The 12,707-nt window shown below is 46.1% G+C and overlaps 4 protein-coding genes across 4 annotated transcripts; 2 read left to right on the forward strand and 2 right to left on the reverse strand.

Annotated features, from left to right (window-relative positions):
• Positions 1 to 1,101: 1,101 nt before the first annotated feature.
• Positions 1,102 to 2,307, reverse strand: LCP9604111_711 (fungal specific transcription factor domain-containing protein; the record flags this gene model as incomplete). Its single annotated transcript, XM_039070828.1, has 1 exon — positions 1,102 to 2,307. The coding sequence occupies one exon, from the start codon at positions 2,305 to 2,307 to the stop codon at positions 1,102 to 1,104; it is 1,206 nt and encodes a 401-aa protein (XP_038933259.1).
• Positions 2,308 to 6,591: 4,284 nt separating this feature from the next.
• Positions 6,592 to 8,387, forward strand: LCP9604111_712 (uncharacterized protein; the record flags this gene model as incomplete). The annotated part of the gene is made up of 2 exons (XM_039070839.1): positions 6,592 to 7,539; positions 7,596 to 8,387. 2 exons carry the CDS (start codon positions 6,592 to 6,594, stop codon positions 8,385 to 8,387), a joined length of 1,740 nt encoding a protein of 579 aa, XP_038933260.1.
• A 632-nt stretch (positions 8,388 to 9,019) lies between these two features.
• LCP9604111_713 (fungal specific transcription factor domain-containing protein) lies at positions 9,020 to 11,203 on the reverse strand (the record flags this gene model as incomplete). Its single annotated transcript, XM_039070850.1, has 5 exons — positions 9,020 to 9,438; positions 9,493 to 9,731; positions 9,785 to 10,192; positions 10,243 to 11,073; positions 11,199 to 11,203. The coding sequence occupies 5 exons, from the start codon at positions 11,201 to 11,203 to the stop codon at positions 9,020 to 9,022; spliced, it is 1,902 nt and encodes a 633-aa protein (XP_038933261.1).
• An 807-nt stretch (positions 11,204 to 12,010) lies between these two features.
• On the forward strand, positions 12,011 to 12,571 carry LCP9604111_714 (carbohydrate binding domain-containing protein; the record flags this gene model as incomplete). Its single annotated transcript, XM_039070861.1, has 2 exons — positions 12,011 to 12,144; positions 12,211 to 12,571. The coding sequence occupies 2 exons, from the start codon at positions 12,011 to 12,013 to the stop codon at positions 12,569 to 12,571; spliced, it is 495 nt and encodes a 164-aa protein (XP_038933262.1).
• Positions 12,572 to 12,707: the final 136 nt, after the last annotated feature.

Raw genomic sequence — 12,707 nt, forward strand, 5'->3', positions numbered from 1 at the left:
AGGGGATAGATATTCTTGGAAGGTAATGAGAAGTTATGAAGAGGATTCATGGATGAGTTATATGAATTCATATCTGTTTCCCCTGTCCCCCGTGCGATCGGATCTCAATCGGCGATTGATCCGATGTCTCGCATTCCAGCGTCCTAGACCGATTACAATCTCGCCTGATAGTCCCAAAGGTCTGAACATGTGCTTCTAGATTAGTAGGCTATGTTGAAAAAAAGGAGGTGCTGAAAAAGGAGGTGCTAAGAATGATAGAATCTGTAAAATCCGCTCTATTCACAATACCCTACAAGACTTGAATAGAACTTCAAACAATCTAGATATTTTTTAGACCAACTCTCAATATTTTGATTAAATATCTCTAATCTCTCTCAAGGTTCCAAGTTCTAATCCAAAAGACCATTGATGGGAGAGAAAACTAAACACATAACGCCATAACGAGAACATCCAACGCAATAGCTGCAGTTCAACCACCCAGTACTCTCGTGTGATTTATGATGTAAGAGTCGTAGCCTAGCATGCACACCAACGTATCGGCGAACAAGTTAAACATGAAGTAGATCCCTATGTCATTAACTGCGTGAATGTGAATACACAGATGGTTATCACGGTTATCGCCGGACTCTATCACGAGAGACCCAACAGAGGAATAGTCGGTGAGTATTCTGGCCTTATCTCCCGACGTATCATTGTGTGAGTGAAAAGCGCATGAGATTATACACCGTACAATCGGACCTTGGTTTGTAGAACGAACACGAACTAGTCGTCGCACATGATGGGGTGCTATGCGTGGCTCCCGACTGGAACACCGGGTGGAGTTCAACGGGCCAATCAGATATCTGAGATCGGCAGCACAGTCGGCGACTCAACGAAAAAGCCCAATCGGCGTTTGACATGTCTACGACATTATCGAAGGATTCATGCTTGAACCCCCTATCATAGCTATTACGTGTCCTTGGCATTTACTTAATCAAGGCCGAGATCTAATGCGCAACCTTCTACATGACGAGGCCAGCTGACGTTTACCCCAGAAACCGTTAGGTAAAATGACATCGGCCGTAATAAGTTCTTTATAACTGGCTCCCGGGTATAACCGATCTAATTAATATCAAAGTCAGGGATAGCGCTGAAAAACGAAGTGTTGTAACAAGTTGGATCGATGAATGCGAGGGAAAACTCCGGCGGCATGAAATCATGTCCGTCTGGCATAGCTGGAGGAGGATTGCCACTAGAGCTGGGTCTTTCTTGGTCATTAGGCGTTGTGGCTGCCGGGGTGGGTCGATGTAGTGGTTCTGAATTCCATTTTCCCATCGAATCCGATAAGACTTCCGCTGCAGAAGATCGAAGAGCATGGTATAAGGACTCGGCCAATTTCCATGTCCGCTGGGTGCTCTTGAGACAGCCTAGAATGAGTGTGACACGGTTGCAGTGATGATCAAAACACTCCTCGGAATGACTGGTGGACGTGGCGAGCTGGATAAGTCCACAGAGGGTCAAGGCGGGGATGCTGAAGGGGGTGTGCTTCGAGACGTTTGGACAAACAGATATGGAATCGGAGATCCGCCTCGAGGCCTCTGTTGCTTTGATACTATGGACTAGACGAGTGAATGTTGATGAGAGCTGGCCAGTCAGGCCAGGCCAAAAGCGATCATCTGGTTGGGAGTGGGACAATACAGATGGAAGGTCACTTCGGGGTAAGTGTAGGAGCATGGCGGCGTAGGCTATTGTCAAATGCGCTTGAAACATCATTTCGTCAACGTTGCCGTATGAATCAACAATGTCGAGCTTCTTGGGCGGCAGGTGGTTGATCCAGCTCACTAGTGCATTTTCGACAGCCTGGAGATGATCGCGGTGACAGTCGCGTAATCGGTTCAGGACAAGAACCCGGCATAGTATTGTCGTGGCCTCGATACGGTAGCTGAATGATGAAAAGACGGTATCCTCTGCTGCGAGGATCCTCCGTTTGAACTCAATCATCATACGTGGTTTTGGGATATCACCCGCACAATTATATGCTGACTCTTCGCAGGGCAAGGCCACCTCCGGTGACACAGTGCTACATCGAAATGTCGTGGTTTTGAGTGGGACCGCCATGAAGATATCGGTGACGTATAGTTCCCACCATGTTCGTCTCATGCTTTCGGCCTCAAGAGATCTTTCGGGATTTGTGGATGAAGCGAATGACCAACGGTTCATGCCAAGCTCCAACGCAATATCAATACTATGGGAGAGAGCATCTTGCGCCTCGTCCCATTCATCACGGGCATACAGAGCAATGGAGTATAGTAGCCAAGCCTGGACCATGGAAGCTGACCGATCAGGGTTTGTCTTTAACTCAGCAACGACTTGTTCTTTGTATGGCTGACTCGGAATAGACGTAATATAGTGAGAGCCCACAAAATGCACAGTTAGCTGTAAGAAGTGAGGGTAATTGTGGTCGTGATACAAGGAGCTGGGCACCAAGATTGGATGGGCGACATGAAAATTTTCATAATACAACCGAGGCAGGCGATCGTCATGGAGCGACAATTTTCTTGTTGACCCCACAGTTTGCTGAGTAGGAGCATTGTCTGAAAGCATCACTGGCCAAGAGACCGGCTCAGTGGTAATATCGAGCCCTGCCTGCCTGCCTGCTTGCGCCGAGGGATTCTCTGGTGTCTGTGCAGGTGCTATTGGCAGAACAGGAACCGTAGATTGATATCGAGTCTATGATTAATTTAGTAAAAAAAAAACCATCAAGTAGAATCGTCAGGACTGACATTGACATGGGTTTGCGGGTGGCGTTGGTATGGACTCTCAAGTCGTGATTTCCTGCGTCCGCCCCGTCGGGAGGGTAGATATTGACAGAGCAATCCATTTTGAACACACCGCGAACATGATGGTTTACTGGCGTCACATTTGAGATGCTGCTTTCTGCATTCAGTACAGGCCAGTGAGGCTAGACCACTTGTTTTCGTTGATCTCGTTGGAGTCATGCTTAGAAATGGTAGAATGAAGGGTTGACGTTTCAATCCCCGGGGCTATCGGCGTTTGGCGGGCGGTCGGCCGGGGCATTCCCTGTGTACTTCGCATGAGAATTGGTTAAAATCCCTAAAATGCTATAGATATTTGATCATTTCATATCAGAAATTATCTTTCCACAAGATCAAAGGGATATTTGCGAACAGATTTTTTGCGTGTCATTTGGGGACTATTGGAAGGACCATCACGTGTCAATAGCACTTGCCTCTTCCGAGACGTGCTACTGCTTCCTGCAACTACTACCGGCATTGATCAAGATATATACCAGACATCAAGGACATCGCATTCATATAAAGGCCGTTACCTACAATTCAAATAGCCCAATCTTCATAACCCTTGGGAACTCTCCGATTTGCTCTTGATCAAGCCAATCAAAAGTTCGTTCCGGCTTTCTTCAACCTCTTTCAAGTCGACGTGCGATACCCACTCATTCACTCTCTCTTTAAGAACGTCGACATCTTGAGAATCGATGTCAAATTTATGCTGGTGCATGTCAACCAACCATGTTTTGAACGCCGGCCCCAGGTGATCGATGAAATGATTGAAGTCTCCACCACCCCCAAGAGTGTTGGTCATGATAGGTCCATTCAAAGCCCAACGAAGGCCAAGGCCAGATGTCACGGTTTTGTCTAATGATCAAGTCAGAACACGTCAAAAACATTCTATCAAACGGGTAATACTAACCAAGGTCTTCAGCTGAGACGATTCCTCTCGCGATGAGGCTATAGGCTTCAGCACAAATAGCGGCTTGAAGCCGGTTCGCGATAAACCCGGGGGTCTCTTTATTGACGAGCACTGGATCTTTGCCTAGGCTTCCGTAGAACTGAAGCGCAGCCGTCACGTACACATGACCCGTTCCTGGGTGGGGAACTACCTCTACTAGGGGCACTAGGTGTGGAGGGTTGAAGGGATGGCCGATCAGAATACGGGCTGCGTTTCTCTTGCATTCAGTGACAAACTCCGACGAAGGGATGCCGGAGGACGACGATGCGATAATCACGTTCTCCGGGGTGTTTGCGTCCAAATGAGCCAAAAGACGGCGTTTAAAGTCCAGCCTCTCCGGTCCATTCTTATGTTGAAAGGTCGATCAGCACCAACCATGAAGAGACCTCTTTTTGCAATGGCTAACTCACTTCTTGTATTAGATCTAATTCACCAAGATGAGGATCGATTTTCTCGACAAATTTGAAATTGTTCAAGTAATCGCTTTGTGTCACCTTGACATCGGGTATGCTTGACCAATGCTTTATCAAATAATCACGGAGTTTGCCCTCAGCTCCTGGCGCCGGGTCCGTCACAATGACCTTCAGACCCTTAGCCAGGAACAGTGCCGTCCAACTAGAGCCGATCACACCGGTTCCGATCACACCGACAGTTTTAATGGAAGGACGAGCCATGATTTTAGACTTGCGAAGCGTTTATTTCGATCTCTTCGTTTGAATTGAGATTCTATAGAAATTGGCTATGCGTACAGTGAGGCTAATAAATAGTATATGAACCCCTCGAGGAGACAGAGACGGAGCAAGTTACTCAAGAGGAACCGGAGTCGGCATGCCGAATCGGGAAGAAACGCTTCCCGGAAATGCTTCCGAGATTTCGAAGAGTCAGCCAATATTCTGCACAGTGCCGGGTTCCGGGACGTCCGGGGTGGTTCTACTCTGAATGACGAACCTTCTTTAACGAACTCCCATCTATCCTCAGGGAAAACTTCGATATTTGTCTCTCGCCATTTTTATCTTTTCGATCTAGCTGTCACTTTGGGCTGCTCATGTCCAATATTAGTAATCCTACAAAGATAGGTATGGATTAAAAAGTTCAAAGGTTCTATCTCATCTATTATAAGGCCGACGAAGCTCAATGATCTGCTGGGGCGAACGACGCCCCACTGTTATGGAGTATGGAGTACATACAGTATGTATGTACCGGATAATGCCTGGAACTTGAAACCTTTCCCTTTTCGTTTGAGGGCTCACCTCTTACTGCTTTTTGATCACCGAGTAAAACTGAGCACGTTCCTGGGTACCCTGACTTGATCACGGGCTATTATTGCGAAGCGAAGCAAATATAAATCAAAAGGTCTCACGTACGTGTCACGTGGCCAAGTTTTCTCCTAGGGGGGCTGAAACAATAGCGTTTGGGAATATAGAACCATCTTTGCACTCCTAGCTTTTCTCTTTGGCTCTCTCCCGGTGTGTGGTCATTGGAACGCTGAGGAGGTTTGCTCTCTGAGATTTAGCTATCTGGCAATTTTTATTGCGGTGGGACTATTGGGCTTGAAGGGCTATGCCATTTACCTGGGGCGAAAGCTCGAAAAAGGACGGATAGTCGCGAAAGGCTCAACTTAGGTAGTTCTGATCTTTGCTTGTACGCTGGAATCAATTTGACAATGTCTAAACTTACCACTGTTTTAGCCCTCACAGCTCAAATAGGAAAGACCGGTAACGTAATTCACAAGCGAGCCGGCCACCCCAAAACATATAGTAAATGCGATTAATTACAACTCGATATATCAACAACAGTAGTTTATATGGAGATTTCCTTATGGATTATTGCTTTTTAAGTCATATCTAGTATATTTAGGGAGTTGAGGAAAAGTTGATACCTTGATGGTTGCGTTGTATATACTTCTAGCTTTTGGCAACGTAATTTTCGGTATTTTTTGAAATCATTACAGAATAGCCTTCTGCTTGCTTTAATATTGATATATAGTGTTAGCAAACCTTATCGATTACTATCGAGAAATAAGGAGATAAAATAAAAATATAGTTGTTGAGATATAAATGTAGAATATATCGCATTTACTATGGTGTTTGGGGGTGGCTGGCTGGCTTGTGTGGCTGGCTGGCTTGTGTGGCTGGCTGGCTTGTGTGGCCGGCTGGCTTGTGAATTACGTTAACGTAATTCCCGGCCGAGCTGCGCACCCGGGCGAGCTGCGCAGCCCAGAACACATAGTAAAAGCGATAAATTACAACATGATAATTCAACAACGGTACTTTATATGAGCTTTTCCTTCTAGTCTAATGCTTTTTATCTGATATCTAGCCACTTATTGGAGTTTAAAGGGATTTAATAAATTGATGACTGAGATATATATATTTCCAGGGTTCAGCGACGTATTTTTCGATACCGTAATAATGGAAGAACTCGATTTATCCAAAACTGATATATAATACTGTAAATACTTATCAATTGCTATCGGTGAGTAATGAAATTAAATAAGAGCGTTAGTTGTTGAAATATCATATTGTAATTTGTCGCTTTTACTATGTGTTTTGGGCTGCGCAGCTCGCCCGGGAATTACGTTAGTTACGTATAGCCGTTAACTTTCAGCATAAGGGGTTTGCACAACTTAGGGCGATCACGTGTTTTGGCACTTCCGGTGCCATTTCTGGCCTTCCGGCCTTGGGAGCTTCCGAGCCTCGGAGATCATATCTCTCACTAATTGTTGTCTGTGACGTACAAGGGGATATAAATACTTCGCGACTTTAGAGATGTGATGTGAAGCTGCACGTCCAGATTACTTTGTCCTTCTCTATTCTAAATCTTCAACATCCTACTGAATTCACAATGCCTCATCCACACAAAACCACCCCGAGCACCGATATCTACGGTCCTGGGAGTTTCATGGATACGGAGTTCACTCCAGTTCCCCAGGATACTGCTCGAATTTTTGAGTATCTTGCAAAGAACACTCCTGGGTTCACTCAAGACAAAGAGCTTTGGAATACAGTCAAGTTTAATGGTAGCGAACTACCGATCATTCCTGGTCCAATCAAGGCCCCTCTCATTGCAGCTGCCCTACATGCCATGTGTGGAGTTGTAGCCCACGAAATTGTCGAAGGTCGTGATGGCACATCGGCACGTACCCAGCAGGTCACCGTCAACACCGATCATGCTGCTATCTGGTTGGGAAATATTTTTGCGGCTTCCGTCGAAGGGAAAGACGTGCCTGAACTGTTAAGGTCGCGTCAACTGTCAGCTCTTTTCCCGCAGGATTTCGAGCACGGCTGTATGTCCACACCGATAAAACAACGAACTACTGCTATCTACAAGACAAAGACGCCGGGGGTTTCGTATCAACTTCACGGTTCTCTTGATCCCATGCCAGTCCTGCAATCCATGGGAATGGATCCTAATTACCCTGCCAAGACGTTCGATGAAGCTTATGACTACATCAGCCGGCATGTCGAGCAATGGACCGCAGACGAGTTGGAAATGCATAACGTCAAGAACGGGTTTTGCGGCAGCATCTGCTTTACACCCCAAGGGTGGTTAGACACGCTGATGGGAAAGACCCTTGCGAGTCACCCACTAGTCGGCTACTCTCGACAGTCGCATGCAATTCCGACTCCTCCAATTCCCTTGCCTAATATCTCGGACGATAAGCGGCCCCTAGCAGGTATCAAAGTGATTGAGCTGGTTCGCATCATTGCCGGTCCTGTCATTGGCTCCACCCTCGCTGCTTTCGGTGCCGATGTCATTCGCGTGAACTGCAGCCGCTTGGTAGACCTTAATGTATGTCGTGAATTCTGGCCTTCAAACTTCTTTATACTGACTGATAATGTGTATAGGCTTTACAACTTACCCTAAACATAGGGAAACGCACTATCGATATTGATCTGACCAAGGACGAAGATAAGGCACGACTGCGGGAACTCATTGAGGGTGCCGATGTTTTCGTTCAAGGCTTCCGCCCCAATGCAATCGCAAGAAAGGGCTTCGGCGTCAACGATCTCCTCGAGATGGCCGGAAACCGTGGTAAGGGGATAGTGTACGTCGAGGAGAACTGTTACGGCTCCGACGGGCCTTACCATGAACGACCTGGCTGGCAGCAGATTGGGGATGCAGCCTCAGGATCGTCCTACGTGATGGGCCGGTCTTTAGGCCATACGGATGGTTTGGGCATTCTTCCACCGCTTCCAATCTCTGATATGACCACTGGTCTTGTGGGTGCTGTGGGGGCTCTTATGGCTCTCCGGGATCGGGCTCAACATGGTGGCTCATATCGTGTGACAAGCTCTTTGGTGAAGGCAGATGCGATTTCACTGGAGCCCGAGATTGGTCTTTACTCGCCGGAGGTTGTTGAACGGAGCAATCAGCTGTTCAAATGGGATCCCATCAGCCCTGCCTATTTTGTCGCGGAGATCCTTCTCATCGTCATGGATGGATGGAAGAGAGTTTTCCCTCAATATTTTGAAGAATCTGGAACTGAATCGCTCATGACCAGTTTCCAAGATGGGCCATTTGGCCACATGACCACCCTGAAGCCTGTGGTCCAGTTGAGCGATTCGAGCATGACACCGCGGTGGTTGACACCCGCGGTTCCCTACTGTTATCATCCTCAAAACATAGAATGGCTGTAACTTGCTCCTCGGAGGGGTCTATCATGTGATTCTAATAGTGGTGGACAGATTTGGCGATTGAAATTCGAGTGCGAGTTCATTTGCCAATACTTGGGGATGATCTTGTGATCTGGAGCAGGCATGAGGATTGCAATACAAAGTGTTCGAGTCAGTTGGCAGTGAATATGTGAGAGGCCGATAAGTTTCGGTTTTCATGCCTAGTTTCCCTCGCCCATGTATCTTCTCCCATGCATTTTTAATTCTATCACTATAATACAAAGAATATTCATGTTAGGGCCAAGCGTATATAGAGACAAAGGACTCGACAACACAGATAAAATAACTATATTCTCATACAGGGACACTCTCCATGGATCAGCGCAAATCACACCGTGGTCTCCTACTAATCTGGTAGACTTCAGCCCATACGCTAAAATATGCCAGATCAAAGATCTGAAGCTGCTATGACTATTACCTGGTCGTCATAAATATACTCAAATCTTGGTATATCTAAATTTGAACACCATGTGATGCATGCAAGAGAATCTTCAGTACTTCAGTACAATGAGCATTTACTGCTGGACTGGTGATAACCATCTTTTAGCAACCCTTCTGAGTGAAAAGAAAGGTCTGATGTTCTGCATTAGTCGAGGCTATGCTTGCATTCCCCATCTTTCAGATGGACTGGTTTCGTCGTCCAACTGTGCAAAAAACAAAGGCCAATCGTTCCAATCAAACGGATAATTCTCAAGCCAGGCCAAGTTTCCTATATTATTTTGAGGCTCTTGTCCTTCCATGGTTGCGCCTTGAATCATTGTGCTGTCATAGTCGACTTCGTCTTGCGAACCTTCTCCGGTGGCATAGTCTGCTCCAGAGCCGCGCATATCGATATGTTCTTGGATCAATTTGAGGACGGAACTGCACCGCGAAGCCAATGTATCATACTTTTCATAATCTTTGAGGATCTTACAAGCCTGTTGCAAAAGGCCCTTCAAACGAACGAAAGAAAAATGTTCCACTATCTGTGGGGACATTTGAGCTGCAAGCAGAATAGTTGTCGCCATGTATATATCTTATAATTGTTAGTGGCTGACACCGTTATGCCTCATTTACGAGAGTAACTCACATGAGACGGTGTACCAGTTCGAGGGTAATATATACGCTTGCGTCTGCTCTGGTAAATTTCTGATGATGAAATCTATCATATCCTCAGCAGCTTTGACACACTGAATTTGGCACCGAAAGACCACATATCCAATGGTTTGATCATCCGAGTACAAATTGGCACCAGAAGCATTGTCTGCCTTTCGATGGCGCATCTGTGAAAGGAACGGCCTAAAAAGGAGGAGCCGAACAGAAAGATATCTTTCAACAAAAATTAGTCCGGAATTCACATTCTCGTGTATCAGGATACAAACCGGGCGCGTAAAATGTTCGCTTGACGTTTCATATGCTTTGTCGGCGTCGGGTCTTCAAGGTCCAATGGCATTCGAAAATAAGAGTGAAGGTTTTCGGTCCAATTGCATAGCTCCGACTCGATTCTAAACAGGCTTGTGAATTTATCGAAGGATAATGGTGAGCTCAAGTTCACACCGGTGAGATTTCTGCTTAGATCAGGGTCGGCTTTGGAATCACTGGAGTTATAGAAGGTTTCTAAGACGTCGCCTATGATGTGATGTAGTCGACAGAATGATATGTAAAAGTTCATATTCGAAGGCAGAGTTGAATTCCCAGTGTCCATTGATTGTAGCACCAAAGTATCCAATCCTTGTTTTGCAACAGCTTGGGGAACTTTGAGCGCGCAGCCAAAAGTCATGGAAGCAATCCTATATAAAATTAGCCCGCGCATTGAAAATATCGACTCTTCATATCATACCTGTCCATGATAATGCATCCATTCCAAACCTGACGGGCAAGGTCCCGTTCATGTGGGTTTTTGATTGATTCAACTGTGGCAGGTAAATGCAAGCCTAGATCTTGTGCGATATGAATCGCCGTGCCAATGCTTCGGAATGATTTCTGGGGCTTTTTGTCGTGTTGGAAATACACCGCTGTAAGCAAAAGGATTTGAATGATTTCAAAATTGTAAAGTTCCATCAGTTCATAGGACATTAATCCTTGGGCTCTCTGAAAAAAAGCAACCGATGATTGATATCGAGAGAGAGGTGTTTCGGCCTGGGAAACTACACAAGACATGGCAAACATGATATTGAGAATGCAGTGCAAAGCCCTCTCGTTCATAGAGATTTCTCCCTCTTTGACCCACAGAGTCTCATATGCGTTCTGGATAGACGATTTGTCAAGCCAGGGGTAGATATTATCCACATAATCCCAATATAGACTCATTAAGTTGTCAGCCACCTTCCTTGTAGGAAGAGCAAACTGCGTGTCAGAGGGTTCTCTGCTAGCTTCCTTTTTTTGCAACTTTGGCAACTTTTCGAGCGGTTTGGGCGAAAGTCGACTTCTTTCTTTCCGGTTATTCTCAGTCCCTCTTTTTGGGCGTGTCGCATTTCCAACTTCATGCAAGATATGCGCCCCGCTAGATGCGCCAAAAAGACTGCCGTTAGATACGATTCCGCTGTACAAGCTAGCCTCATCGTTGTCTTCATTTTGAGAGCAGCTGTTTCGACATTCGCTCCTGTATCTTGCCTGCTCGGCGTTACAGGAGGCACTGTCGATCGTAGCCTTCTCTCGGGCAGTATCTGAACTGTGTGTTGCTCAATGCGTAAGCTGATCTGTAGGTAATGGACCGCGACAAGTGAGCCACAAGCAAACATCATGAGATGCTTGGCTGCTATATATTTTGAAGATGATTCTATTCCAAGTACTTACGGCATACTTGATGAAGGAGAGACTCGATCAGCCTCCCGGTATATACATGCTTGCGAACTTTGTTTCCTTTTTGAGCAAGGCCCGCATACTACCACAACACATATGAGCACAGTATCGATCGCACTCTTCGACTTCGTCGTTTCATTCTCTTACCTGGTCTAGCACCATCGCATTTTGTTTTCTTGGCTTTACAAACGTTACATGCGATGCTGATCTTGCAACGTTTCGGTTTTGGTTCTTTCGACTGTTCCTGTGAGGAAGAGTCCTCCATATGAAACGAGAACATCATTCTGCGACCAACGTATTCGAAGGCAGAACCTTGGAAGTGTTGAATTGGCAAGTCTCGCCGTTGTTTCTCGGACCGGGATTTCGGCATGTCCTATTATGTCATCATTTGTCCCGAGTTGCGAGACACAGGCCTGTGCTGTCCAGGTCTGACCTCAAATATGTTCTCATGACCTTGAGTGCCTTCGTAAAGCGCCGATCGGGAAAGTCGCGACCGCGGCCTAAAATCCGGTATATACAGCTCCAACGTACGATTGATAATGGACTCCATCAGCAAGACGTCAGGTTTCAACCGTCTGAATATAAGCCCCTCTCAAAGCTTATTTGGAACTGCAATACGAGCTATTTTCGGCAAAGTGGCTTGAAAATGACTGTATATGTAGGCTTAATTGCAGATCGTCGGCAAATCCCGCAGAAGTGTCTCAAATATAAGCTGACACTTGCAATATAAAACCAGATGGGTTGTCTTTTCTTTTGCAATTCCATTCACAATTGTCTTTTACTGTTGATCCGGCATTCTATACATCATGGCTCTCTCCGCATGTAATGCCGTGTCAAACCCTTCTTTTGAAACCGGCATCCTGGCTCCATGGCATCCATCGGCCGTGAATGTGGCCCAAGTAAGCAATGGCACAATCGCATACAGTGGTGATTATTACCTGTACGAATCTCCCTCCCTGTCCAGCCAAACTACAATATCAGATACTAACGAAGTGATGTGTACCAGTAACCTTCAAACCGCAGTAGGAAACCGCGGCAACACCATCTCCCAGGGCTTAAGACACCTCAAGCCTCACACGGAATACAAATTCAGTGCTCAGGCTCAGGTTCCATCGCCTTCCGGCTCAGAGTACTGCTCGGTCTATGTTTACGTTGGCCGCAATGCAACAGTCGGTAGCATCGCCTCGGTACAGCTGTTCAATTTTGGGGAGTGGACGGAGGTCACAGGGAGCTATGTGCCAAAGAGGGAGAATGAGATCTTGAGTATTGGCGCTGCTTGTGATTCGGAGGATTCTTCTTATACGGATAATGTTTTGTTTGATGACATTAGCTTCATTCCCAATGATTGTGCGTATGGTTTGGCTTAGAAATTTACAGAGGAAGCTTTTGTTGCGCATATATATACCGTACCAAGAATTTCTAGTTTCAAATAAAAACTCCCGCTTTATATATCCTCAATCAAGAACTTTCACGGCCATCCCATCATTTTGATCACTGACGAAA

Source organism: Penicillium roqueforti (genome assembly GCF_015533775.1).
Source record: "Penicillium roqueforti strain LCP96 04111 chromosome Unknown scaffold_01, whole genome shotgun sequence".
NCBI classification, from domain to species: Eukaryota; Fungi; Ascomycota; class Eurotiomycetes; order Eurotiales; family Aspergillaceae; genus Penicillium; species Penicillium roqueforti.